We start from the raw sequence: 26,724 nt of genomic DNA, 5'->3' as shown, positions 1-26,724 counted from the left end.
CCTACACCACAGCTCATAGCAACGCCAGATCCTTAACCCAATGAGGGAGGCCAGGGATCGAACCTGCAACCTCATGGTTCCTAGTCAGATTTGTTTCCACTGTACCATGATTGGAACTCCTGGGACTTTATTTTTAATAAATAAAAATAGCTGCAAGCTTGCAGAAGTGCTTAAAGAAACCAACCAAACTTTAAATATCTTAAAGGGTGTAGTGGATGCTGTAGTGAACCACCAAACTCACCCCTTCAAGGACCTGGGCACCTATTCTTTGAGCTGTCCAGAGCATTAGCTTCCAGTGTTTCACAACCAAGCCCCTTCTTTGGAATTGCTTTGTGGCAAAGCTTTTTGCTCAGATCACACTTCTTTCCTGGGGTTGTCTGTATACGTTGACTGGCTGATGTGAGAGTATAGCGGTCTAGCCCCTTGGCCTAGATTAGCCTTAACGCTGCAGGGCCATTCCTGCTCCAGAGCTCCCCATGGGGTCTGCTAAGGCCTCAATTGCAATTGCACCACAACTTATCAATCTCTGTGCTCCTGATTCAGCTTATCTCTCTCCCTTGTAAGTCTGAGCACTCCCTTAACCTGCTTCATGTAAATTTCCATCTCAGAATCTGTTTGCTGGGGAACTGACTTAACGAAAAAATGAGCTAAGAATTCAAAACAGGTTTCCCAGAAATTCTCATATAGAATTGGAAAAGTTCCACCATTGAAAAGTGCCCTGACTCCTGCCCAGTGGATACAATGGCTTGTTTGTTAAACTGGTGGGGGAAAGTCATGAAACAGAATCTGCTTCTCCCTTGGACGGAAAGATGGATCAAAGGGAGAGAGTTGCAAGAGCTAAGAATGGCTAACATATCACCTGGTGTAATTAGTAACTAATGATCAACTGATTGTTATGCTTTGCTATTTTAATACAGATTTATATATTTATTGGGAAAAAAATAAATGCTTCAAATCCCCTTCTGTTATGTGAGTCTAAGCCTGCTGTTTGGACTGTGGAGTTATAAGTTATGCTTCTCTATTCAACTAGATGTCCCATAAATCCAAGTTATGGACCCCAAGAGGGAATTTTATTATAATTTTTGGTTTTTTTAATAGAAACCCTTAAAGTTACAATTTCAAAATACCTAACTTCTTGAACCTAAACTCCTCGGCCATGCCCTCCGCAGCATGATTCCATCCTCTGCAGTATCCCCACTGTCTTCCAACATCAAGTTCATGTCTCCCTCCCTTCCATCTTATAAATCACTCTGCCATCTTCCTCCTCACCCACCCAAATACTACCCACCTTTGAAAGGTCTGAGCCTTCCATGGAGCCTTCTTTGTCCAGCCCACCTTTGACAAGCTCTTCCCACCCTAACTCCTATTGCCCCATTTTCTTCAACTTTGTATCTCATATCCAATTGTATCCCATATTGCTTAGCACAGGGCTAGGCACATGTACCTAGATCCTCAATGAATAATATTTTTAACATCTTTATTAATATATAATTTACATACCAAAAATTCACATAGGAGTCCCTGCTGTTGTGTAGAGAGTAAGGATCCAGTGTTGCCACTGCTGTGGCATAAGTCACAGCTGAAGCTTTATTGAATCCCTGGCCTGAGAGCTTCCATATGCCAGGGGTGTGGCCAAAAAAATTCACCTGTTTTAAGTGTATGATTTAGCAATTTTTAGTAAATGCACATAGTTGTGAAATAACTGCCACAATCCAACTTTAAAACATTTCCATCACCCCCAAAAGATCTCTGATGCCACTGGCTCTCTAGATTTCAAGAAATATATTTTGTGTTCTTGATTTGGAAGAGCCTTACATTTTCTAATGATCACCTATTGAGACCCTTTCACAAATAATCTAAGGTAGACCTTTGGAAAAGTAAACATTGTTAAATAAATGGCACCAAGAACCCCCCTCTCACTAACAAATTGATTACATCTACTTCTTATCACAGCCTAAAAAGGTATCATTTTTAGGTAAAATTCTAAGAACCTAGATGTATTTTAAACTTCATATTGTTGATACTCTGGGTTTTCTTTTGAAAGTGAAAACAGGAAGGAATTGGGATGAACAGAGTACATGATGACATCCTGGGAGCATTCAGACAAGTCAATTCACGTGTGGAAATTAAATAGGTCAGACAAACATCCTTTTCTGCACTCCCTTTGTCTTGAACCCAAGGGAGATGTTCTCCTCCTGAGAACAATTAGAAAGGACAGCCTGCAGAGGTTGAGCATGTCGCTTCCTGTGTAGGTCAAACACAAGGCAAGCCTTACACCTTGTATTAGTTTTACTCATATTCCGTTAAACAGGCCATCCTTTGTGTATCTAACCTCTTAAATATTAAGCAACTTTTTAAAAATGACATTTGAAGTCATTTTAAATTGTGCCTATTTGGTCAATTACCTTACAAGCAAATAAACAAGAGAAACAAAGCCAAATCGCTTCCTGCTGTTTTTCACAAACTGATAATATATTGATAAACTCATCATCATCATCATAGAAATGTTTTAATGAAGTTGAGACTATTGATAGATAACACATAAAATGCATCAAGAAAAAAGCGATTGTGATTTTTATTTTATGATGCCCAAATAAAACAAGATTATTTCACCATTAGAAAACAAATCTTAACCCGAAAAGCTATAAAACAAATGTCTCCAGTGTGAGGGCCGTGTATAATATGAGAGTGAAAAAAGTTCTCCACATACTCATGTGGTGAGGAGACCATAGAGTCTTGAAACCAGCAGTACAATGGGTATGACTTTTTTTTTTAGGATTATGTGAACTTAGTCCCGAGGATACTGAACTGTTTAAATCAAAGTTCCAAAACGTGACATCTCAAATGCTCCCTTAACCTGGCAGAGAAGTGAGTGCTTCAAGTATAGAAATTATCTCAACATTATCATTTCAACTCTCCCTTATATTTGAATACTAGAAGTATAAAGACTTTAAAAAGCTATTCACATCTATTTTCAATAATTAGACTCTTTTAATTGTAGAACCAAAATAAAACAGAAACAGTCATAAGGATGAATTGGCACACAACATTCTCCTTTATAGTACAATAAAATATTCTCTGTGAATGTATTTTGCCAGACTTGTCATCACTAATGATATGGAAAGAGCTAAGCTTTTGTTTATCACCATGATTTTCAAGATCAGCAGTCGAAAAATCCCAGTGGAACCCAGTGATTTGAGTAGGGCCATCTCCTGAGTCTGTGACCAAGGGAAGGCAACATTTTGTTTCCACAAAGCCAACCTACTAATTAACCCTCAGGAAGTGGGCCTTTCTACAACACTTGGGTTAAAAGAATTGTTTCTTATATGGCCGTAGAGCCAAATATCAGAAAAACATAAATATTTATTAAAATATTTATTTCATTCAATGACCAAAGGAAGTGTAAATGTTTCCTGCCTTGAGTGTGTATATTAAAACGGCATTTAACATTTAACAAAACCAACAGTGCGACAGGCACCACTAGAATACAAAGCACTTCAACCGGAAATTACTGTGATGAAACTTTTTAAAATAGGAGGGTAGGCAGTTCCTGTTGTGGCTCAGCAGTAATGAATCTGACTAGTATCCATAAGGAGGAGGGTTAAATCCCTGGCCTAACTCAGTGGGTTAAGGATCTGGCGTTACCATGAGCTGTGGTGTAGGTCGCACACGTGGCTCAGATCCTGCATTGCTGTGGCTGTGGTGTAGGCCAGCAGTTATAGCTCCCATTCCACCCCTAGCCTGGGAACTTCCATATGCCGTGGGTGAGGCCCTGAAAAGACCAAAATAATAATAATAATAATAAAAAAATTAAAAATAAAAATATGAAGGTATATTTTACTTTCTCACAACTGAAAAAAATTGTACCTATTAATATGGTTATATTTTATTCTGAGTACCTCCAGACAAAACCCCAATATAATAGTCACAAATCTTCATATAATTCTAACGTTTCTTTAAATGAGGAGTATTTTGAAACTTTTTTTTCCCATAAGCCTCAGTAAACAATTGTGTATTCATCAGTAAAGGATATTCTTATATGTTTATTTTGGGTTAAATGAAGTTAATTGGTAATAAAAAGCCTTAATTAGGGAGATCAATTTCCCTAGAAGAGATGTAATATAATATACTCTTACCTATAGATATGAAAAAGTAGATTTACATTATTGTCAAGTAAAATGCAAGTTTACCATGGAACTTTTTTAAATTAGGAAAATTACTCCTTTAATCTCTAAATAAACTTAATGTACTGAATTTCTGGAACCAAGTGCTACTTGCAGTTTGTGATGAAAGGCATTTATCCGTTCTTTCTGCACGGGCCAGTTCAAGATGCAGTGAGATTTAAACATTCCTCTTCGCAAACAGAGTGCATGGTTCAGTTTATAATCTGGAATCTCCTCAAGAAAGATCAGTATAATGGAATCCAGATTTTGTTCAATAGCTTGCTGAACTGCATGGTGCACCTTGAATCTAAGTTTAAAAAAATTATTAATTATATGTCAATACATAATTTTTAATAGCCAAAAGCTCTAAAATCTAAAATTCCCCTTATAGTTAACTTTAATCTGTCACTAAAAACCAGGTTATGTTTTTTCTTAATTTTTAAAATTCTTTGGGTAGTGAGCAATAATGTTAGTAATATTATGAAAGCTCAATTTAAAAACAAGAACACACTTCAGATTTCACAGGGTTCACCTACCTTTTGCACAATGGATCTTTCAGTAGATGTTGTGTTATGACAAAAATAATTTTTCTGCTCCTTTTGATGCTATTAACAATTGCTTCAAGTTCAAGGGCACCTGCCTCAAAGTCCCTTTCTTCCAGACAAAATCTGAGAGTTTCATCTTTTTCTTCCATTGGGGCAAAGTGTTCCCAGACCCAATCCCTATCTTTATAGGCATGAATTATATATGCTGCATATTCAAACTGCTCTGGCTGCTTGTCTATTTCTTTGAAACCAAGAACTCGATGCACTGAAACATTCCAATAAAAAGATATCCGCCAGCCTTCGAAATGGATGAGCAGTATAATAAAGATAAAAATCAGTAGCATACTGGCAGTTATCATGAAAAAGAGTTCAAATGGGGCACTGTCTTTGCAGGGTGATGTATCAAAAAGAATCACTGGGAGACCATGATATTGAGGTGGAGTATTGCAGAGGTAATGGCTGGATAATTCAGAGATGTTGGTGTGAGTACTATTAATCCAACTAACAAACCAGGCAATGCTTTCACACGTACAGTCAAACGGATTGAAGCGCATATCTAAATTACTCAACTTCTGGAATGCAGGTCCAAAAACAGTCTTCTTGACTGACGTTATGAGATTCTTCTGAAGGCTTAATGACTTCAGAGACACTTGATTATCAAAGACAGATGGTGGAAGGATGTTTAAATTATTCAATCCTAAATCAATGCTCTTCAATTCAGATAAGTCCCTGAAGGCATCTGCTGGGATTTCATCAAAGCCATTAGACTCTAAGTTAAGGATGTGGAGGTGAGAAAGGCCCTTCAGAAACTGAACAGGACCGCCAGGGTTTGCGTGTTTCCAGAGCCGTGCTAAATTGTTATGCTGCAAATCCAGAATTTGTAGTTTCTCAAGACCCTTCAACAGTTCATCATTTATGTTGGCTATATTGTTGTTACTTAGATCCAAAATGGTCAAGTTAAAAAGAGGGTGAAAAGGTGAAGGGGAGCAATCCATGTTTCTAAGGGCCACCCTTCGGAGCATCAGTTGTTGAAGGCTTGGAACCAAGGCGAAAGAGTCGGTAGTCAACTCTAGGTATCTGTTGTAGGAAAGGTAGACTTCAACAATATTTTTTAGACCTCTCCATTCCTGTCCTGTGAGTTCTTGCCCAATTTCATTAAGGCCGAGGTCAAGTACCTTTAGGTGGCCCAACCAAGAAAAAGCACCACTCTCTATTTTTGAGATTTTATTTTTGGTTAGGTTGAGTATGAGAAGAGGAGAATCAGCGAGTGATATAAATGTTTCATTTGTTAAAGTTCGCAAACTTGAGAAGGAGTTGGATAGACTTAAACTTTTCAGCTTTATCAATCCTGTGAAAGTATTCCTTTTTATGCCTGGAAAGTTGTTATCTTCCATGTTGAGATACTCCAAAGATTTTAGCCATTGAAAGGAAAAGTCCTCTATTTTGGGAAGTGAAGCCAAGGAAATGCTTTGTTTAGTAAAAGATCGTCTCAGATTCAGGTATTTCACATTGGAAAGCCCATAAAGAGAGCGAGAAGACAAACGCTCTATATTGTTATACTCCAGAAAGAAATATTTCAGATGTGGAAGCCAAGCAAAGGAATCATTACCAATCACACTTAAGCTGTTATGGGAAAGATCAAGCATGCTGAGGTTTGTCTGCTTTAGTCCAAAGAAAGTCGTGTTGCTGGTTTTGTACAGCTGGATGTTGCTCAGGGATAGATTCTCAATGCTTGTGTTGGATAATTCTAAGCAAAGTTTCTCTGTCAGACTGGGGCTCAGTTTGACATTGTTCAGAGAGAGGCCAAATAATTTTCCAATGGCATGAAAACACCCTGGAGAGAACTAAGAGTGGGATGGAAAAAGAGGTTAGTAACTAAAATACAATGGAGTCTGTATGGCCCTTGAAAAGTTTAAGCACAATTCTTTACTCAATACCCTCTCCTCTTTCCCACCTCCTCTGGGTCTTTTCTCCATCCCCGTGTGTCCCTCCCCTGCTGCTCTAGCCCTTGCCTCCCCTGGCCACTGGCTAGCTTCTATTCAGCATCCCTGACTCAGCTTAGATGCCACCTCTTCAGAGGGTCTTCCCTGATCTCCTAGTCTCGGTTAAGGCTTCTGGGACTCTTACTTCCTCATACCGAGTATAATTGTAATTAATAAGTTATTTGTAAAGCCACCTCTGGGACAGATCCTGTTTCTCTCTTGGTGACCACTGTTCTCAGTGAACATCCTGGAATGAATAGGTGGATTTTATCACAAAACATTGATATGCATTTTCCTTCCTGTGACTCTGAGCTTCAGTGCTCCCCTGTGTCTTCCTGCTAAGGTTTTCTCCTGACTTTATTTCCTTATGTGTTGTCAGCTCCCTTCCACTCTGGCGCCCATTCCCTCAGTGGAAGCCTGGGCTGCTCTGGGATTCAGTGCTGGGAAAGACAGCAAAAGGCAGGAGAGAAGGAATCCAGAGAGAATAGGGATTAAGGCTACCAGGAGAGTCTTTCTACTGTCATGTGGGTGATGTTAGGACTAATGGAAGAAATGACAGAAATATGGAAGAAAAGTGTGCTTTATAATAAGTAAGGTGAGTCAAAATGCAAAGCAGGAAGTGATAAGAATAATTATGGTAAAACATATGATAGGATTATTGTGCAGTCACTAAATTTAAGTTTTTGAATAATTCTTAATGACATGGTGGATTGTCACAATATATTACTTTTATTTTTTATTTTTTTAACTTTTAATATTATGATTTTTATTTTTTTCCATTATACCTGGTTTACAGTGTTCTGTCAATTTTCTACTGTACAGCATGGTGACCAAGTTACACTTACATGTATACATATTTTTCTCACATTGAAATATTAGAAAAGGAATACAAAAATACAATACCTTTTAAAATTGCACCCCCCAAAAATCAAATACCTGGGAATACACCTGATCAAGGAGGTAAAAGACTTATATGCTGAGAACTATAAAACTTTAATCAAGGAAATTAAAGAGGATGTAAAGAAATGGAAAGATATTCCATGCTCCTGGGTTGGAAAAATTAATATTGTAAAAATGGTCATACTACCCAACGCAATCTACAGATTCAATGCAATCCCTATCAAATTACCCATGACATTTTTCACAGAACTAGAACAAACAATCCAAAAATTTATATGGAACCACAAAAGACCCAGAATTGCCAAAGCAATTCTGAGGAACAAAAACCAAGCAGGAGGCATAATTCTCCCAGACTTTAGGCAATATTACAAAGCCACAGTCATCAAGACAGTGTGGTACTGGTACCAAAACAGACAGACAGACTGATGGAACAGAATAGAGAACCCAGAAATAAACCTGGACACCTATGGTCAATTAATCTTTGACAAAGGAGGCAAGAACATAAAATGGGAAAAAGACAGTCTTTTCAGCAAATGTTGCTGGGAAACCTGGACAGCTGCATGCAAATCAATGAAACTAGAATACACCCTCACACCATGCACAAAAACAAATTCAAAATGGCTTAAGGACTTAAATATAAGACAGGACACCATCAAACTCCTAGAAGAGAACATAGGCAAAACATTCTCTGACATCAACCTTACAAATATTTTCTCAGGTCAGTCTCCCAAAGCAACAGAAATAAAAGCAAAAATAAACCAATGGGACTTAGTCAAACTGACAAGCTTTTTGCACAGTAAGGGAAACCAAAAAGAAAACAAAAAGACAACTTACAGAATGGCAAAAAATGGTTTCAAATGATGCATGACAAGAGCTTAATCTTTAAAATATAAAAACAACTATACAACTCAACAGCAAAAAAGCCAACAACCCAATTGAAAAATGGGCAAAAGACCTGAAGAGACATTTCTGCAAGGCAGATATACAGATGGCCAACAAGCACATGAAAAAATGCTCAACATCCCTGATTATTAGTGAAATGCAAATCAAAACTACCACGAGATATCACCTCACACCAGTCAGGATGGCTATCATTAAAAAGTCCACAAATAACAAATGTTGGAGGGGCTGTGGAGAAAAGGGAACCCTCCTGCACTGTTGGTGAGAATGTGAGCTGGTACAACCACTATGGAGATCAGTATGGAGGTACCTTAGAAAACTATATATAGAACTAGCATATGACCCAGCAATCCCACTCTTGGGCATCTATCCAGACAAAACTTTCCTTGAAAGATACACACGCACCCACGTGTTCATTGCAGCACTATTTGCAACAGCCAAGACATGGAAACAACCCAAATGTCCATCAACAGACGATTGGATTAGGAAGATGTCGTATACATACACAATGGAATACTACTCATCCATCAAAAAGAACGCAATAATGCCACTTGCAGCAACATGGATGAAACTAGAGACTCTCATACTGAGTGAGGTAAGTCAGAAAGAGAAAGACAACTACCATATGATATCACCTATATCTGGAATCTAATATAAAGGCACAAATGAACCTTTCCACAGAAAAGAAAATCATGACTTGGAGAATAGACTTGTGGTTGCCAAGGGTGGGGGGTAGTGAGATGATTGGGAGCTTGAGGTTAATAGATGCAAACTACTGTCTTTGGAATGGATTAGCAGTGGTATCCTGCTGTGTAGCACTGGGAGCTATGTCTAGTCATTTATGATGGAGCATGATAATGCGAGAAAAAAGAAGGTATACATGTAAATGATCTTACTTTTTAAAAGGGAGGATCCACTGTCATCCTCAGAGAGACAACACAGCACAGTGGTTAAGAGCATGGCCCCTGGTCTCACATGGCCAGAAACCCAGTTCTGTCACCAGACCGTCACCTATGAGACTCTGGACAGGGTTCTTTAATCTTTCTTCATCTCAATTTACTCTTGAGCAAAATGATAATAAGTTTAAGTTTATTACAGGGCTCTATAAAATTATATTTACATGGTGTTCCTATCGTGGCTCAGTGAAACGAATCTGACTAGTATCCATGAGGATGCAGGTTCAATCCCTGGCCTTGCACAGTGGGTTAAGGACCTGGCGTTACTGTGGCTGTGGTGTAGGCCAGCAGCTACAGCTCCAATTCAACCCCTAGCCTGGGAACTTCCATATACCACAGGTCTGGCCCTAAAAAGACTATACACACACACACACACACACACACACACACACACACACACACACAAAGAACTTGTCACAATGCCTGACACATAAATATTCTATTAATTTCAGCTGCTACTGTTTCTTCTTTTATTACATGGAGAAAAGCTGGAGATAAATATCTTCAAATGATTGTCCTTGGATTGTGGGCTTTTGGATGATTTTTATTTTTCTCCTCATTATTTATATACTTTACATTTATTTGTATATTCCTACAATAAATGTTCTTAAAAATGCTGTTCAAAAATCAACATGAGTAGCTTGCATAAAATATTTAATTATTACTCAGGATAATATCATTCAGTCTATCTTTGTGTCTGAAGACTAATACAGCTTTAAAAAAGTCTGATTTTATTAAGAATTCCTAGTATTCTTATTTCTGGTTTGTAAAAGAATAAAATACAGACACACTACTATGCAAAAATAAGAGAAGATTGAAAAAAAAAAATGGAGATCATGGATCCAAATAGGGAAGGTTAGCTAAGTTTACCCCATTATAAAAGGTTTTTGTAAAAATATGCTAGTTACCATTTATTGAGCACTTACTATATGCCAGACACTGTGCTAAATTCTTTGTCACACAAGCCTATGGAGAAGTGTTATTACTATACCAATTTTAAAACTCAAGCACTGGAGCAGAGAGAACTGAATAATGTGCCTAATTACATAATTAGCAACACATAAAAAACCCAGAAGGGAGTCAGCTCATCTGACTCTAAAGCCTGTGCTCTTAACCATCATACTATTTTAATTCTTCCAGGGATCTTGTGCAATAGACAGTATTATTTCCACTTTACAGTCAAGAAAGCTAGATCCAGAAAGATTAAATAAGTTCCCCAAGGCCAAAGTCCTCGTCTACAATGGAAGGAGGATTTTAACCCACTTCTTTTTTTTTTTTTTTTTAACCCACTTCTGTTTGAGAGCAGAGCCCCAGCTCCCAACTGCTACCAAACTCCCTTTCTTGTGAGGATGATATCAATGGCCCCAAGCAGTAAGTGTGAAGGATTTCTGGAAGACATCATAAAGGTTATCACCACTTTCACTAGACCTTTTTTTTTTTTTTTTTTTTTTTCATTTTTGGCCACCCCCTCGGCATGCTCCAGCGATCAGATCCAAGCTGCAGTTGCTACCTGAGCCTCAGCTGCGCCAACATCGGATCCTTAACCCACTGTGTCAGGCCAGAGATCGAACCTGCATTCAAGCGCTCCCAAGATGCCCCCAATCCCTTGCACCACAGCAGGAACTCCTCACTACCTCTATCTTTAGATTCTTTTTTTCCTGCTAATGTCTGTACCTGCAGCATATGGAAGTTCCCAGTCTATGGGTTGAATCAGAGCTGCACTGCCTGCCTACACCACAGCCACAGCCACAGCCACAGCCACAGCCACACTAGATCCCAGCCATGTCTGCAACCTACGCCACAGCTTTCAGCAACACCGGATCCTTAACCCACTGAGTGGGGCCAGGAATGGAACCCACATCCTCACAGATGCTGGGTCCTTAACCTGCTGAGCCACAACATGAACTCCTAGGTTCTTTTCCACCTGACAAAATTAGGGGCTGCCCACACTTAAAAGTATAACATACAAATCTTTATCTTACCTCTTGTATTTGATTTGATGACAACTCTAATCTTTTTAAAGAAGAATTGCCAAGGAAATCAAGTTCTTCACGTTTTAGTGCAGAAATTTTATTATTTGCTAATAGAAGCTCTTGGAGATTTTCCAGTTGGAGCTGCGTTCCTAATTTAGTAGATGATAAACCATTATGAGATAGATCTAATTTGATTAAATTCTGAGGAGAAAAAATATGTATATAAGTTACCATCTTGCCATCAAAAATAGTTCTTCTAAATGTACATGAATATTAGAAATAATGGAAGAGTAAAATGTCACATTTCTATAATTTTATAGAAAATTGATAATCAGAGTAATAAAAAAAATCTTGGTGGTGATAAAAATACCATTTCTATAAAGATTAATTTTTTACTTCAAAGTATCACTTTATTCCTCTTACCAAGATAAAAGGATTTAAGCTTACATATCATAGTATAAGGAATATTCATAATAAGAATTTATTTACTGATTTATATAAGCATTATTTATGATCTAAGAAATATTCATGTGGTTAATCAAACATATAGTGACATGCAACAGCTTTGAAATTAAACAAGAGAAAAGATGAAAAAATATTTTCTTAAGTATGAGGAGAATGTTGCTGTTCATGAAATTTTAAAAAAGATTTTTATATTGAGCAATATTGGTAGTTATGTAAACTTTGCATCATGGCTAGTACAGAACGTTAATTTTTGTTTGTTTGGCAGAGTTCTTTAAGATTAAGATTGAAACCGATTTAAGATGATGTTTTCTCTTTTGCAAATGTTTCTAATCACAAAGGCTGTGTTGGTGTGTGGGGTCCCCCCTCTGCTCATTTGGGGAGATCAGATTTTTTATTCTTCACCTTGATAATTAGATATGAAGTCTAAAGGTGAAGAAATGATTTGAAAACGACATTTGATAACATGTTTTTTATTGCATTCATGGAAATGTTCATTTCCATCTTACCTTCAGGTTTTTAAAGGGATTATTTTGAATCTTCTGGATTGAGTTGGACATTAGATGGAGTTCAATCAAATTCATGCAGAAGATAAAGGTTTTATCAGAAAGCTGAGAGAGCTCATTGTGTTGGAGGTTCAAAATTTCCAACAAAGGGAGACTTTGGCACAATTCTGGCTCCAGCTTTGAGATGGTGTTAAATCCTCCATCCAAGGTAGTAAGTTGGCTGTATATTGTAAAATTGGCAGGTGGTAATCTTCTGAGTTGATTGTGGGTAAGATTCAACACTGTTATATTTGCCGGGAGGTCATCGGGTATTTGAGTCAACTTCAGATGGCTGCAGTCAGCTATTTCATGTCTAACAGTACATTTGTTGGTAGAAGTTGTGTACAGTATCCAAAAGGGCAACAGTACCCAAAAGGAGTAGATATGACAAGGCAAACTCCTGCTCATGATTTTGCCTTATAAAAGAAAAACATAAAAAGTAAGGGGCAACATTAATAGCATATGCCTTCATATGCATTAGTTTATTCCTTATAAGATACAAAACCAAGTGTGACTGTGTGACCTCGCTACTCACAACTTTTATGATATTCAAGTATGTGTCAACAGGTAATACTTCAAATGGAAATCAGCACAAAAAAGTAACAAATGGAACATACAACCTCCTTCCTCACTCTTCACCTCCACTCCCGCAGCAATGTTCCAAGGCAAACCTCTTGACAGTTTCTACTTTTAATTCTCATGGTCATTTTCACAAACCTAAATAACATGCTTATGTTTCTTTCCTTTCTTTTCCCTTCTTTTCTTTCCTTTCCTTTTCTCCCTTCCTTTCTTCCTCGTTCCCTCCCTCCCTCTCTCTCTCTCTCTCTCTTTCTTTCTTTCTCTCTCTCTCTCTCTCTCTCTCTCTTCCTTTCTTTCTTTCTTTCTTCTTCCTTTTTCTTTTTAGGTAGCATATGGAATTTTCCAAACTAGGGGTCTAATGGGAGTTGCCGTTGCCAGTCTATACCACAGCCACAGCAACATCGGATCCAAGCCACATCTGCGAACTACACTACAGCTTGTGGCAACATCGGATCCAAGCCACATCTGCGAACTACACCACAGCTTGTGGCAACACTGGATCCTTAACCCACTGAGTGAGGCCAGGGATTGAACCCACATCCTCATGGATACTAGTCCAGTTCTTAACCCACTGAGCCACCATGGGAACCCCTATGCTTGTGTTCTATTTCCTGACTTTAAGCATTTTCTTTCCATTAGAAAGATAAGGAAATTAATCATACTATTTTCTCATTCTCTTCACGTTTTTCCTTAATTTTTAAAATCATTTTTACTTTTTCCATTATAGTTGATTACAGTGTTCTCTCAATTGTACCGCAAAGTGCCCTGTCATATATGTCACACATTACCCTCCATCATGTTCCATCACAAGTAACTGAATATAGTTCCCTGTGCTATACAGCAGGATCTCATTGTTTATCCACTCCAAATGCAATAGTTTGCATCAATTAACCCCAGACTCCCTATGTCCTGTTATTTTTTATTTCACCTAATCTGTTGCTACATTTCTAACTGTAAAGGCTAATCCTAAACCTCTCCTCCAGTACCATAAGGGTACTACCTCTATTTACCAACTAACACATATATTACAAATAATATAACAAACATATTACAGTGTATGCAATACATTCCCCTCACTTGTCTAGGTGATGTTTACCTCTTCTGGAAGGGTTGTAGTTAGAGAGCAGAAATACTGAGAAGGACTATGCCGTTGACAAAACACATAAGGACTGAAAGATATTCATTCCCAGATCTGAAGATATACTTCACCTGATGGACAAGACTCATCAAATGCTAGGCAGGGTGACTGAAAAAGGAAAAATACACAGAATGTTATGAAACTTCAGAACTGTAACCATTCACATGTTAAAAAAAAAAAAACAAAAAAAAAACAACCTTTTTAAAACCTTCTGAGGAGAACATGTGTTCAATTACTTCCAAAGGAAAGATCTGGAAAGCTGCAGAACTTTTCATCAACAATATGAGCCACTAGAAAACAATCATGCTAAGCTGTCAAAACTTTCAGGGGAAATAATTTCGAACTCCGAATTTCATATCCAGCTGAAAGATTAAAGATGAGGTTAAAAATTATCTTGAGATATGCACAGACTCAGAAAGTTTATCTCTAGGCAACCTGCGTGAAAAGTTATCCTGAAATGTGCTTCAGTGAAACAAACAAAAACACAGGGAGAGAATGAAATGAGAGTGAAGAGTTGATGTTGCATGAAATGTAACAGAAACAAAGCAGGCTTAAAAGAGATGAAAAGCAGATTACTCACACATTTCATTGTTCGAGTGAAAGACAACGTTGCATCATGGTTGGATGTGCTGTCTGGAGTCAGGCTGCTTAGAGTCAATCACATTTACAGTTTGGCTTGTACAGTTTGGTTTGTAAGTTCACAGGATTTCTCCCCTAAATGTATGCAGATAAACCTATACGCAGACACACACTAACACGCAATCCTAATGTAAAGTTGGGAGGCAGATTCCTGAAACCAAGACTGCATGAGTCTCACTTATCCAGATTTCCGACCTTTCTACACATCTGCACATCTTTCCATGTCTCCTCTTCCTCCATTTTCCTTTCTGACGCCAAAGAAAGCCATTTTCTCACACCTAGGAACACCTGAAGTGTTTTCTCCTTGTCAAGCCCATGACAAAATGCCAGCTCCCAACTCCTCTCCAGCCAAGAAAGGAGATAAACTCTGTTCAGCCCATGGGGTTTTGTATCTTTAAGACAAAGATGTGATTTTTTTTTTAAAAAAGGCTGTGGCAAACTGATTTCCATCACTTCCCAAACATGTTTTCCCAGTTATAGAACACCACAAAGGAAAAAAAAAAAAAAATAACACTGCATAAAATGATTTATCACGTTAATTAGAAGTTCATTAATTACTGTTAATTACTGTCGCTTGTCCTCTGAGTTAGGATAGAGTTCTCCCCACCCACCTCACCTCCCTTTTCTTCTCTCCTTGCTGAATGATTCTGACTAGATCTCAAGCACCAGATCAAAAAAAGAGCCAAGAATGCTAAAACCAACGTGCCTTCTAGCTTTACCAAATATGAGAGAGCCTATCCCAGTGAGATTAAAATATTTACCTTCATTTACTCTGACAACAGCTGGCCATTCCTTTTTTCTTTAGTCCAATTCCAGTCGTTTTCATCTGGGAAGTGTGGCAAGTTTGCTGCAATCTTGAAAGTGAAACTAAAGTTAAAGAAAAAAAAAAAACAAAACACGTTGGTACCGTCTAAGAAGGACAAAGGAAAAAAACCCACAATCTCAGCCGGAGGTGTTTTACATTGTACCATTAAAATGCCTTGTTTATCTTCTTCAGGTACAGTCCCTTTGGGTTTTATTAAAAGGTCACAGGTTTAGTAACAGAGAAAGTTGAAAGGATTAAGACCTCACCCTTTGATGTGGGCCGGGCTTATACTCAGGAGGTTAATGAATATCTGAGAGTGAATTCCTCTTTTTTTTTTTTTAAACAAAGTCTGATGTGTGACTGTCAGCATTTAGTAGAGTGCAGTCAATGGAACAGAAAAAAAAAAATAACCTCAATTCCTTATCAAAGCTAAGAACTTTCACTTATCTCATTCTTAGCAACCTTGTGAAGACAAATAATGCAGAAATTAACCTTTTTTTTTTTTTTTTTTCTTTCTTTTTAGGGCCATATTGCGGCATGGGTATGTGGAATTTCCCAGGCTAGGGGGTCTAATTGGAGCTTCAGCTGCTGGCTTACACCACAGCTCACTGCCATGCCGAATCCTTAACCCACTGAGGAGGCCAGGGATGGAACCCTTGTCTTCACGGATCCTAGTCAGGTTCGTTACTGCTGAGTCAAGACGGGAATTCCAGAAATCAACCTTTTCTTTTTTTCTTTCTTTATTTTTTTCGTCTTTTGGTGTTGTTGTTGCTATTTCTTGGGCCGCTCCCGCGGCATATGGAGGTTCCCAGACTAGGGGTTGAATCGGAGCTGTAGCCACCGGCCTACGCCAGAGCCACAGCAATGCGGGATCCGAGCCGCATCTGCAACCTACACCACAGCTCACGGCAACGCCGGATCGTTAACCCACTGAGCAAGGGCAGGGACCGAACCCGCAACCTCATGGTTCCTAGTCGGATTCGTTAACCACTGCGCCACGACGGGAACTCCCAGAAATCAACCTTTTGATCAAAGAAGAGACCAAGTTTCAGAGTTCCCGTGGTGGCTCAGTGGTAATGAACCTGACTAGGATTCCTGAGGATTCGGGTTCCATCCCTGGCCTTGCTCAGTGGGTTAAAGATCCAGTGTTGCTGTGAGCAGATATGGTTCAGATCCCGTATTGCAGTGGCTGTGGCATCGGCTGACAGCTCCAATTCGACCCCTAGCCTGGGAATTTCCATAAGCCCCAGTTGTGGCCCTTAAAAAAAAAAAAACCAAAATCCCCATTTTATTTTTATGAAGAGGTACAGACTTCTAGCTACAAAATAAATATATTGCATAGGGAATATAGTCAATAATATTGGAAATTTGCATGGTAACAGATGCTTACTAGACTTATTGCGATCATTTCATAATGCATATAAATATCAAATCACTATGTTGTACACATGACACTAATATAATATGATATGTTAATTCTGATTCCCAAAAAACCTTGCCGTGGGTTTATAATGTGAGAAGTATATTATGGACCTAGAAGACCAGTTACATTGGCTTTAGAAAATTAGTTAGACAGCAAATTTTTTTTTTTTTTTTTTGGCTGTACCTAGAGCATATGGAAGTTCCCAGGCCAGAGATCAAACCTGAGCCACTGCAGTGACAAAGATGGATCCTCATTCCTGGAGCCACCATGGAACTCTGGATAGACAGTCGTTTTGAAGTGCTCACTGGTCTTCCTTCACAGCCACCGTTCAGAAAGGACACAGTCCTGCTCTGTCGTGTTTAAAATTCTAGAAGGCATTTCTTTTTCTCTTTTTTTGAAATCTTTCTCTAAAGTAAAGGTACAATCCCTCTTACAAGTGTCACTTCTATATCATCACACTGAGCTTCAGCTGGTTGACTCTAAGTTGCCCACCAGACAACAAACTCAGCAAGAACCTTAATGAGAGAGAGAATAACACTGTCCTTCCTGTTACTCTCACTCACATCTACTAAGCAGGACTGAACTTGAACTTCCCCTCTGAAAAAGAAAGCAATATTCGATGCACAGAGCTTCTAGCTCAACTTGAACTTTTATTTATTTTTTATTTTTTTATTTTTTATTTTTGTAACTGTACATGAAAAATGGTGATCTCTTCCAGCTGTTATAAATCTGTGAGGTGGATTCGAGTGAATGGGGTCTCACTCTCCTTCACTGACTGCCTCATGAAATGTTGAAGGGTTCTTCAAACTCTATGTCTTAAACTTTTTTATGTTATTTATTATTTTTTAAATTAAAATATAGTTGATTTATAATGTTGTGCCAATTTCTGCTGTACAGCAAAGTGACTCAGTCATACATATATGTCCATTCTTTTTCTCATACTACCTTCCATCATGGTCTATCCCTAGAGATTGGATATAGTTCCCTGTGCTGTACAGTAGGACCTCATTGCTTATCCATTCTAAATGTAACAGTGTGCCACCAACCCCAAGCTCCCCGTCCATCCCACTCTCTCCCCCCCTTAATTTGATATTCATTTATTAATATAAAAAATAAAATTCTAGACCCAACTTCACGTTCATGCTACATTTTAAACATCCTAATTAAGTATGAACAGATTGCTGGCTAGTGGGCAGCCATTGAATGGAGTCATAAATGTCAGACAAAACCATTAAACAATCACACGCCATACAAGGAAGTTCAAAGTATCAAAAACAGTTAAAGATTTACTGCAATCACACTGAACTGATCATTGGTGAGAGTTAATGCTCATGCCGATGGAATTCCACTTTATCACACAAATTTTGAATCAACATGGAATATTAAAGAGAGTCCACCGTTGGGAAGGACAGGTAGTTGCTTTTGAATATGCTTCCTGTTTTTTTCCTAGGAGGAAGCTGTATCTGTGTCTGGGATGATTTATGCCAAGAATATAAGAGAACTGGTCCTTTAAAAATGAGAAGTAGAAGTGGAAGGAAAGTGAGGAGGGGAAGGTTTACTATGCTAAAGGTTTGGAAATAAAGCACATAAACCTAATGGCATTCAGAAAGCTGCTATCAAAGGTTTACAGTCTGCATAAAAGATGAACCTTATTCTCTACCTAGAAATAGGCCTGTGTAAGAGCTGAATGTACACTTCAACATCATCAAAAGAAGTGGTAACCTTTCTGTTTGAATTACTGGTGCAACATTGGCCTGGAGTGTGAGCTCCCCATAGGGATGTGAGGGAGCATCTCCTCAAGAAGAGCAGCCAAGGAGTTCCCGTCGTGGCTCAGTGGTTAACGAATCCGACTAGGAACCATGAGGTTGAGAGTTCAATCCCTGACCTCGCTCAGTGGGTTAAGGATCCGGTGTTGCCATGAACTGTGGTGTAGGTCGCAGACACGGCTCAGATCTTGCATTGCTGTGGCTCTGGCATGGGCCAGGGTCTACAGCTCCGACTGGACCCCTAGCCTGGGGGAAAAAAAAAAAAAGAAGAGCAGCCGACTGGCCCCCCATCAGGGCCTCCTCAAAAGTGGGTCAAGAAAGCATTAAAAAAAGGAGCCTCTGCTATCACTGACCCCTTGATGTCTAGACATTAGTTTTGAGTTCAGTTTTGGGGGGATATATGAGGGTCCTAAGTAATAAAGGCGATTTCTATAGATAGGACATATGTTGCTCTAAATAGCATAGGAAACACTTTGTCATGAGACTCGAAAGGAGGAAAAGAAGTACAAGGAGTCTTGGTGGGGAGCCCATAACCAAGTTCCTCATTTATTTAGTATCAGCCAAGAAAACAGATCTGAAATTTCTGGGGTCTCTAAAAATATCTTGGTGCAGTTGAAAAGTGGGCTAAAATATGAATTGTCTCTTTGTGACAATAGGTGTATTTCTTGGTTCAAGGGGGGAGGTGTAGCAGTTACCTTGTTGGGGGTATACATTAATTATTTAGGAGGGGATATGTAAAGATTAATGATATTCATTTGTAAGCAAAGGGAAAGGGTGGTTGTGAAGGTCATGGTCAGACTGTAGAGTGCGGGGTTGTGGTAAAAAGCTGTGAGAGAAGGCACCGCGAAGTGGGAGGCCCTCTCTGCTAGGAATTGAGGGGTAGACTAGGAAATGTCATTTATTTTTAGAATGGCACAGAGGGTAGTAACTTCTCCAAGATTTCCCTTTAGACATGGCAGCGTAGGATACAGGCAGAGAGCAAGGTGAACAGGTGCATACCAGGATCACAGAGTGAGCAGACTGAGCCCAGGAAGTGTAACTGCCTTTCTGATACCAAAAGGGAGTTCCCATTGTGGCTCAGCAGGTTAAGAATCTGACTAGTATCCATGAGGAGGCGGGTTCCCTCCCTGGCCTCACTCAGCGGGTTAAGGATCCGGTGTTAGCATGAGCAGCAGCATAGGCAGCAGATGCAGCTTGGATCGGGTGTGGCTGTGGCTGTGGCTGTGGCTGTGGTATAGGCCAGCACCTGTGACTCAAATTTGACCCCTAGCCTGGGAAATTCCATATGCTGCAGGTGCAGCTCTAAAAAAAAGAAAAGAAAAGAAAAGAAATGAAATAGAGGAAGAAAGAAGGAAAAAAAGGAAGAAAAGTAATCGATAGCCCACATCCAGTTTGTCAGCACCTTAGACAGGAAGCCAAGGCAATGGTATGTGAGTTGAGGGTGAAGGTCTCTCTGATGTTGGGAGTAATGTCATCTTTAGCAGCTGAGACCCTGGGCCAGGGCAATGTTGTCTGGGATGCTGCTTCCACGACCCAAGACATGATGGGAAGCTGGGTGTGGAGGGCCGTAGGTTCAGAGTCTCTGAGAGCTTCTATGTACAGGGGAACCCAGCACGTGGACAGCAAGTTTTGCTCTGGTGACCTATAGTGTGGAGCAAAGAGGGGCAGTTTCTAGACCATGGTCTAGAGACTCCAGGAAGCATGGGAAGAGATTGCCAACACCATTACAGTGAAGGAGTCCCTGAGGGCACTAACAGGAGTGCCAGTTGACTTTAATTTGAATGGGTTCTAGAGATTTTTTTTTTGTTAGAGGGGCTTCATTTAAGGTGTGCTGATCCATAGGTAGCAGCATTAGTGAGACTGAGTAAAACTGGTTGAAAAAAAAAAAAGAATATGTTGATTCCAGAATCCAAAAACCACTAAAAGATATTGGCCTTGTGGACTTGTATGCTCTTAGGAGGGAGTCAAGTGAATCTCCTCTGAGAAGGACATCATAAATATGTCATTCTTATGCTCCTGGCAAAAGACAGATGCAATTAAGATCTGGTCTGCAAAGCTGGTGTGTGATGGCTGAACTATGGAGGTACCCCACGGGTAGCCAGAAAAGGGTATATTGTGTCCCCCTGGAGATGAAGGAAAACTCTAGCTGAGAGACTGTTGAAATAGTCACTGAGTGGAACATTAGCCAAATCTATAATAGCAAATAACCCCTGGCTGCTGATAGAATGCCTAGAGCTTATAATAATACTGGGTATTTGGTATGGGGGACTTCACAGATGAACCACAGCATCAAGGTTGTATAACCCACTGTGAGAAATCATTCATTCTTTCCAGGGTTAAGAACCCTTAAAAGTTGTAAATCAACTGCACTTTAATTAAAAAAAAATTTTTTTAAAGAACACCTAAAAAATGTAGAAGCAGGGAGAACAATCATCCACCCATTAATTAGGTCTTACCTAATAAATCTCAATCCTTGAAAGGTCCTGTTTTAATTTACATTGGGCTATATTAACCATCTTAACTGGGATCCATGGAGTGCCATTTTGTCAAGCTGATTTGTAAGTGCCAAAAACTTAATTTGATTTCAATGTTTTACTCACTGTGCTAGGTGTCTATGACACTGTGGAATATTTTTGAAAATATTTATGGTCTTTAGGAAATTTAGGCAAAGCATAATTAGTTTTTCTCTATTTTATATTTATTTTCCTGAGATTATAAAGGTTACCATGCTTAAATATGGTGGGGCTCCAGATGAGGCCAATAATTATAACTTGAGCCCCATACTGATTAAGTCTATGAAGCTTTATCAATTGGTGTACCTTTGCAAATATTTAAGTTAATTTAGAATCTTTGTTGCAGAGGCACAAAACTAGTTGGCAAAGTATCAGAGGGTAAGGATAAGCTGTCAGCATCCATAAGATCAGCATCATATCAGCATCCATGCTGGAGAAATTAGGGGGATGTAGCATTTGACAAACCTAAGTAAGCATTCAACTTTCGAATATGTAAATTTATATCCAGCCAGATCCCTAAAATTCTCCCTTACATAAACCCAAGAACATTTAAAAAATAAACCTTTCTTTGTTTTACTGATGACTTGAACTTAGAAATGATTTTTATCCTTAAAGTATGGGAAAAATCAACTCTCAATTTCTAGAAGTAGATGACATCTTTAAGATTTCCTTGCCATAACAGTTCTACTATCAAGCTTGACTACTTTAGCAATAAAATGCACTTTAGTCCTAACTCAAACTTTGGAGACCTAAAAAAATGCTACTTTGGCCCAACACTCTTGTATGTCCATTCACAGAGAAAATGTTTCTTTTTCTGTTCCCAACTTGAAGGGTTTAATGACCCAGAGCATTATAGGATGGTGGGTCCTTGTATAGAACAAAATTATTAGCAGGAATGTAATTCACTTAAGACAGCATAAAGCGTGCTCTGAACAAATCAAATGCTACTTGAGAGAATATTTCTCCTATTTTCTGCTTTTGGAAAGCTCATGACAAGTCCTAGCAGGAGATGTAAGATCCTTGGGAATTGGCTAATTTGCTAAGCAAGGAGAGAATCTGACAATCTTCCCTTTGGTGCTGAGACTGCAAACCTGCTGTTGCTTAATTAAGTCAGTGAGCCAGGGTTTCCGGAAAAAAAGACTTATTTGTGACAATTGACATGTGGAGACTTGCACCTTAGCGTTTGCAAATACTATTTGAAGTTCTGAAATTCCTCTTCCTTCACCTCGCAGTTTGGGTGTGGTCCAAGTTTTCAATGATCATTTCAGCCACGGTGCACTTTTCCCAGCATCAAATGTTTACTTCTGGATATAGTTTTAAACTAGTCTGATGAAAATGATAGGAAACAGATTAAGGAAATAGGAGACAGATAAAGAGGAAGTTGAGCTTTTAGATTTATACTCAGTCATGCCATTTCTGACAGAAAGAGGAGGCACACACAGCACAGCAGTGACAAGCAGAGTTTTACAATCAGAAAGACTGAGGTTCACATTATAGTTCTGTCAGTTAATGACTATGTATGACCTTGGGTGGCCTCAATTTCTATACCTGGGTGATGGCTATAATGACACTTACCTTAGAGAACTATTGTGAGGGTTAAATGAAATAGTGTATGTACCTGTCTGGCATATAGTAAATATTCAATTAATGGCCATTACCATTAGTGTCTTTCGATAATTTTACTATACATCTTAATACATTTTTAGCAATATGCTGATTTACATTTTTAGCAATATGCTGATTACAATAGCCTTACGACCCTGCATTTTACTTATTTTTTTTTTACCAGGTATGGTTGTATAGATATAACCACCTTTCTTTCTTTCCTTCTAGAATTATACATACATACAGTCTATGATGTAATTGATGTCATTATCGAAAAAGCTGATGTTGAAGTTAATCTGTAGGGGTTACATTTTTAGGCCATGTTTCTTCTCATTGAACTGGGAGCTAGAGTCTTATACCTGAACTTACAAGTCAGTAACTGGATCATGGATTACTGCCTCTCCTTAGATCTGGGGATGTCCTGAGAGATCTTGGAGGAAATTCATCTGGGGCTCTGAAGGCATAATTTTTTGCTTTGGAACACTGCACAGGGTTATATAACAGAAAAGGCTCATCTTACCATGTCCCTCATTCAACCTCCGGTTATGTGGTTGCATAACACTGCAGTTCCTTTGGGTTGCGAGAGGTGTCATTTCAAGATGCAACACTAGATGGAGCAAATAGATCATTTTTTTTTTCCATCTCCGTCCTGAAAGTCTAAATACTGGCAAAATTAAATGTCATTTTTAAATTAGGTGACTAGCTATGCTAATCAGAGATGAGACTAATTAGACGTTTGAGCTTGTCCTTTGTTCCTCCCTTACCTCTTCTGTCTTCTCGTTTGACTTGTCCGGACTTGCCGTAGCCTTGAGATTTGGGCTCCCTGGCAGTGATAGAAAAAGGAGAGGGTTTTCCCAATGGTTTTCCAGGTGTAAGTAAAAGATCCACAGGGCCGATCTTCTGTGTCTGTGGAAACCCAGAGGACTATTTTACATCCATAGGTTGGGCTGCTTGTCTTCTAGATTCTGGAACCTGGTATGTTGGGCTTGTGGCCAGTCTCTGTCCTCAGTGTCCTTCCCGTCCCCCTTCAGCAGGTCAAGCTCACCAGTGAGCCTACCTGTTTCAGGTGTTTCTCCCTCCCTCCTGTTATTTCCCAGCCTTCCCTGTACATGGCTCCTTTTTTTCTACACCTTCATCTCTCTTATCTTCATCTCTGCCTAGAAGAGCACAATTTTCATCAGTTCCCTCCTGAATCAGATTATTCTACCGTCACTTTCCTAATTTATTTATTTATTTATTTTGTCTTTTTGCCATTTCTTGGGCCCCTTCCGCGGCATATGGAGGTTCCCAGGCTAGGGGTCTAATTGGAGCTGCAGCCACCGGCCTACGCCACAGCCACAGCAACTCGGGATCCGAGCCGTGTCTGCAACCTATACCACAACTCATGGCAAGGCGAGATCGTTAACCCACTGAGCAAGGGCAGGGATCAGAACTCGCAACCTCATGGTTCCTAGTCAGATTCGTTAACCACTGCACCACGACGGGAACTCCCACTTTCCTAATTTAAAGAGCTTATGATTCTTGGTCAAGACCAGTTCATTCCTTTGTTATTCTTCCCTTCTGTTCCCTGTATTTCATCTCTCACACAACCTTCTACAAAATTCATTCTAAATAAGCACTTGTTGGAGTTCCTGTTATGGCTCAGCAGTAATGAACCTGACTAGTATCCATGAGGATGAGGGTTCAATCCCTGGCTGCACTCAGTGGGTTAAGGATCTGGGTGCTGCCATGAGCTGTGGTATAGACCGCTAGCCTAGGAACTTCCATATGCCGAGGGTGCAGCTCTAAAAAGACAAAAAAAAAAAAAGTGTTTGTTCAGGCAATGAAGGCATTTCTTTTTCTTTTTTTTTTTTTTTTTTTTTTTTTTGCTATTTCTTTGGGCCGCTCCCGCGGCATATGGAGGTTCCCAGGCTAGGGGTCGAATCGGAGCTGTGGCCACTGGCCTACGCCAGAGCCATAGCAACGCTGGATCCGAGCCGCGTCTGCAACCTACACCACAGCTCACGGCAACGCCGGATCGTTAACCCACCGAGCAAGGGCAGGGATCGAACCCGCAACCTCAGGGTTCCTAGTCGGATTCGTTAACCACTGCGCCACAACGGGAACTCCCTGAAGGCATTTCTAAGTGGATGAAGGCCTAGCTCCCTTGATCTCATCCGTCTCCAACACTTACCTTCCTGTTCTCTTCCCCACCGACCCAACCCTCTACTTCCCATTCTATTTACTTGTCCTGATCATTTAATTGTCCTTTTCCAGTAATTGAATTTAGGGCCCTCGTTCAAATTCCTCCCTTTCAAGTTAATTCATTCATGTAATCTTTCCTGCAGCTCTCCCACTGCTTCCCTGCTGTGTCATTTTAATTGCTAGTGTTTCGGTATTTTGTTTTCCACATTTATCTCTGGCTTACGTGCATTAGAGTTCTGCTCACTAAAATGGATTGATTGAGATAGTTATTGAAATGGCAGATTTGGATTCACCTCAGCTTGCAAATGAAATTTAAATCCGAGTAGTAAGGTGGTAAAAATAAAACTGAAATTGGTAACTTGGATCCTTAGGGAGTAACAGGTAAACATAGGAATCAAATGAGCTTAATTCTTCAAAGGATAATCTGTGGGTCAGCTTTTTTGTTTTTGGCCTTGCCTGTGACATGCAGAAGTTTCTGGGCCAGGGATCAGACCCTAGCCACACCTGTGACAACACCAGATCCTTAACCCACTGATCCACCAGGGAACTCCAACAGTCTTAAAGGCAAATAAATATATTAAAGAGTTGAGACTGCTGCTCACCTCCACCTGGGCAATTCCCAGCCTTTTCCGACAGATAACTGATTTTCCACAATGTGAAGACTGTTGAAACATAATTTTTCTACCTGTTTCCCATTATTTATATTAAATGTCAGGAGCAAAATTTCTCCCAACATGTGCCAGTCCATTAAAATAGCCACTGAGTATGTGCATAAGCATATTTACTACTTCATATTTAAAACAAAGAATGCCTGAGATCTTGACTGGTAATTGTCTATTTAAGAATTATTTATCAAAAAGTTGATATGTGTAAAAACAACAGTTTTTTTTTCACATCATAAAGTGTTTCATAGCGATTTAATTTGACTTGGAATAACATTAATGGGTAGATGTTTAGATGTGACTTAGGAAAAATTGCTGGAGTCTTTTCTTAAGAATCATCCTACATCTTCAGAAGTATTTCCCTCCCTATAGGGGTAGGAACTGAGAATGGGATGAACCACAATATTATAGCAGAGGACTGGGAATCCATAAGTGCATCAAGAATTATCTGCACACTGAATAAATAATAACTCTTGTATGTCGAATGATCAGGCCACTCAGATGGCTATTTTCTCTCCCTCTGTACATCCCCTGCTCAACCAGTCCCTACACCCCACTCACTTGACTGACCTTCCCTCTTAATCATGGAGCCTAATCAGTAGATGCCTACATACTTGCCCCCGACCCAGCTGGTGATTGCTCTAATCTTTAGATCAGAACTATTTCCACTATGATAGGTTATCAGAGGGGCAGTGAGGGGAGTGCTCCTCTGCTGGTTTCATTTCCCTTCACAGCTGGTACCCCCTCTTAGTACCCCTTCCCCAATCTCTCAGACCACCGATTGGCTGTCACTGACCCTGGGCTCTTTCTTCAGTCTTGAGCTGGGCAGGTACAGAGCTTGCAGGCTTGCAGGGAGCAGCCAAACATATGCATACAGCAAATCTTCATGTATATAGGTACTTTATTAATGAATGAAATAAAATTTATTTTAAAAGAAACAACAAGTTTGGGGGTTCTCTGTTTGTTTGGTTGGTTTTCGCCCAT

At 39.5% G+C, this 26,724-nt stretch overlaps 2 protein-coding genes and 1 long non-coding RNA gene across 13 annotated transcripts in view; 1 reads left to right on the top strand and 2 right to left on the bottom strand.

Moving 5' to 3' along the window:
• LOC146395870 (uncharacterized) overlaps positions 1-26,724 on the top strand; it is a 46,903-nt gene that overhangs the window by 13,928 nt on the left and 6,251 nt on the right. The gene's annotated exons all lie outside the window — the stretch shown is intronic.
• Positions 2,548-15,863, bottom strand: TLR3 (toll like receptor 3). Of its 10 annotated transcripts, none has more exons than XM_084997884.1 (9): positions 15,751-15,863; positions 15,544-15,649; positions 14,724-15,174; positions 14,341-14,505; positions 14,102-14,251; positions 12,391-12,842; positions 11,429-11,620; positions 4,700-6,552; positions 2,548-4,470 (listed from the first exon to the last, which is right to left on the bottom strand). In XM_084997884.1, exons 6-9 carry the CDS (start codon positions 12,832-12,834, stop codon positions 4,242-4,244), a joined length of 2,718 nt encoding a protein of 905 aa, XP_084854010.1. In that variant the 5' UTR covers positions 12,835-12,842; positions 14,102-14,251; positions 14,341-14,505; positions 14,724-15,174; positions 15,544-15,649; positions 15,751-15,863; the 3' UTR covers positions 2,548-4,241.
• The window catches only part of CFAP96 (cilia and flagella associated protein 96), a 487,170-nt gene continuing 483,860 nt past the window's right edge, over positions 23,415-26,724 (bottom strand). The window contains exons 14-15 of the transcript XR_014828694.1: positions 23,659-23,800; positions 23,415-23,558 (exon numbers count right to left, since the gene is read on the bottom strand). The gene's annotated coding sequence lies outside the window, so the exon portion shown is untranslated. The remainder of the gene's footprint in view (positions 23,559-23,658; positions 23,801-26,724) is intronic.

The sequence above is a fragment of the Sus scrofa genome, chromosome 15 (assembly GCF_054392235.1).
Source record: "Sus scrofa isolate SSC_HxYL_T2T_F1_AM1 chromosome 15, Sscrofa_HxYL_maternal_Yorkshire_Landrace_v2.0, whole genome shotgun sequence".
In the NCBI taxonomy this organism is placed as follows: Eukaryota; Metazoa; Chordata; class Mammalia; order Artiodactyla; family Suidae; genus Sus; species Sus scrofa.
This window is presented reverse-complemented; position numbering and strand designations above follow the sequence as displayed.

Excerpts from the sequence above, each read along its gene's own strand:
- TLR3 (XM_084997884.1), bottom strand. The coding sequence starts at position 12,834 with ATGAGCAGGAGTTTGCCTTGTCATATCTACTCCTTTTGGGTACTGTTG. Across the intron at positions 6,553-11,428 it reads CATCAAATCAAATACAAGAG|TTCTCTCCAGGGTGTTTTCA; the intron begins GTAAGATAAAGA and ends TCCCACTCTTAG. Across the intron at positions 4,471-4,699 it reads AAAGATCCATTGTGCAAAAG|ATTCAAGGTGCACCATGCAG; the intron begins GTAGGTGAACCC and ends TTTTAAACTTAG.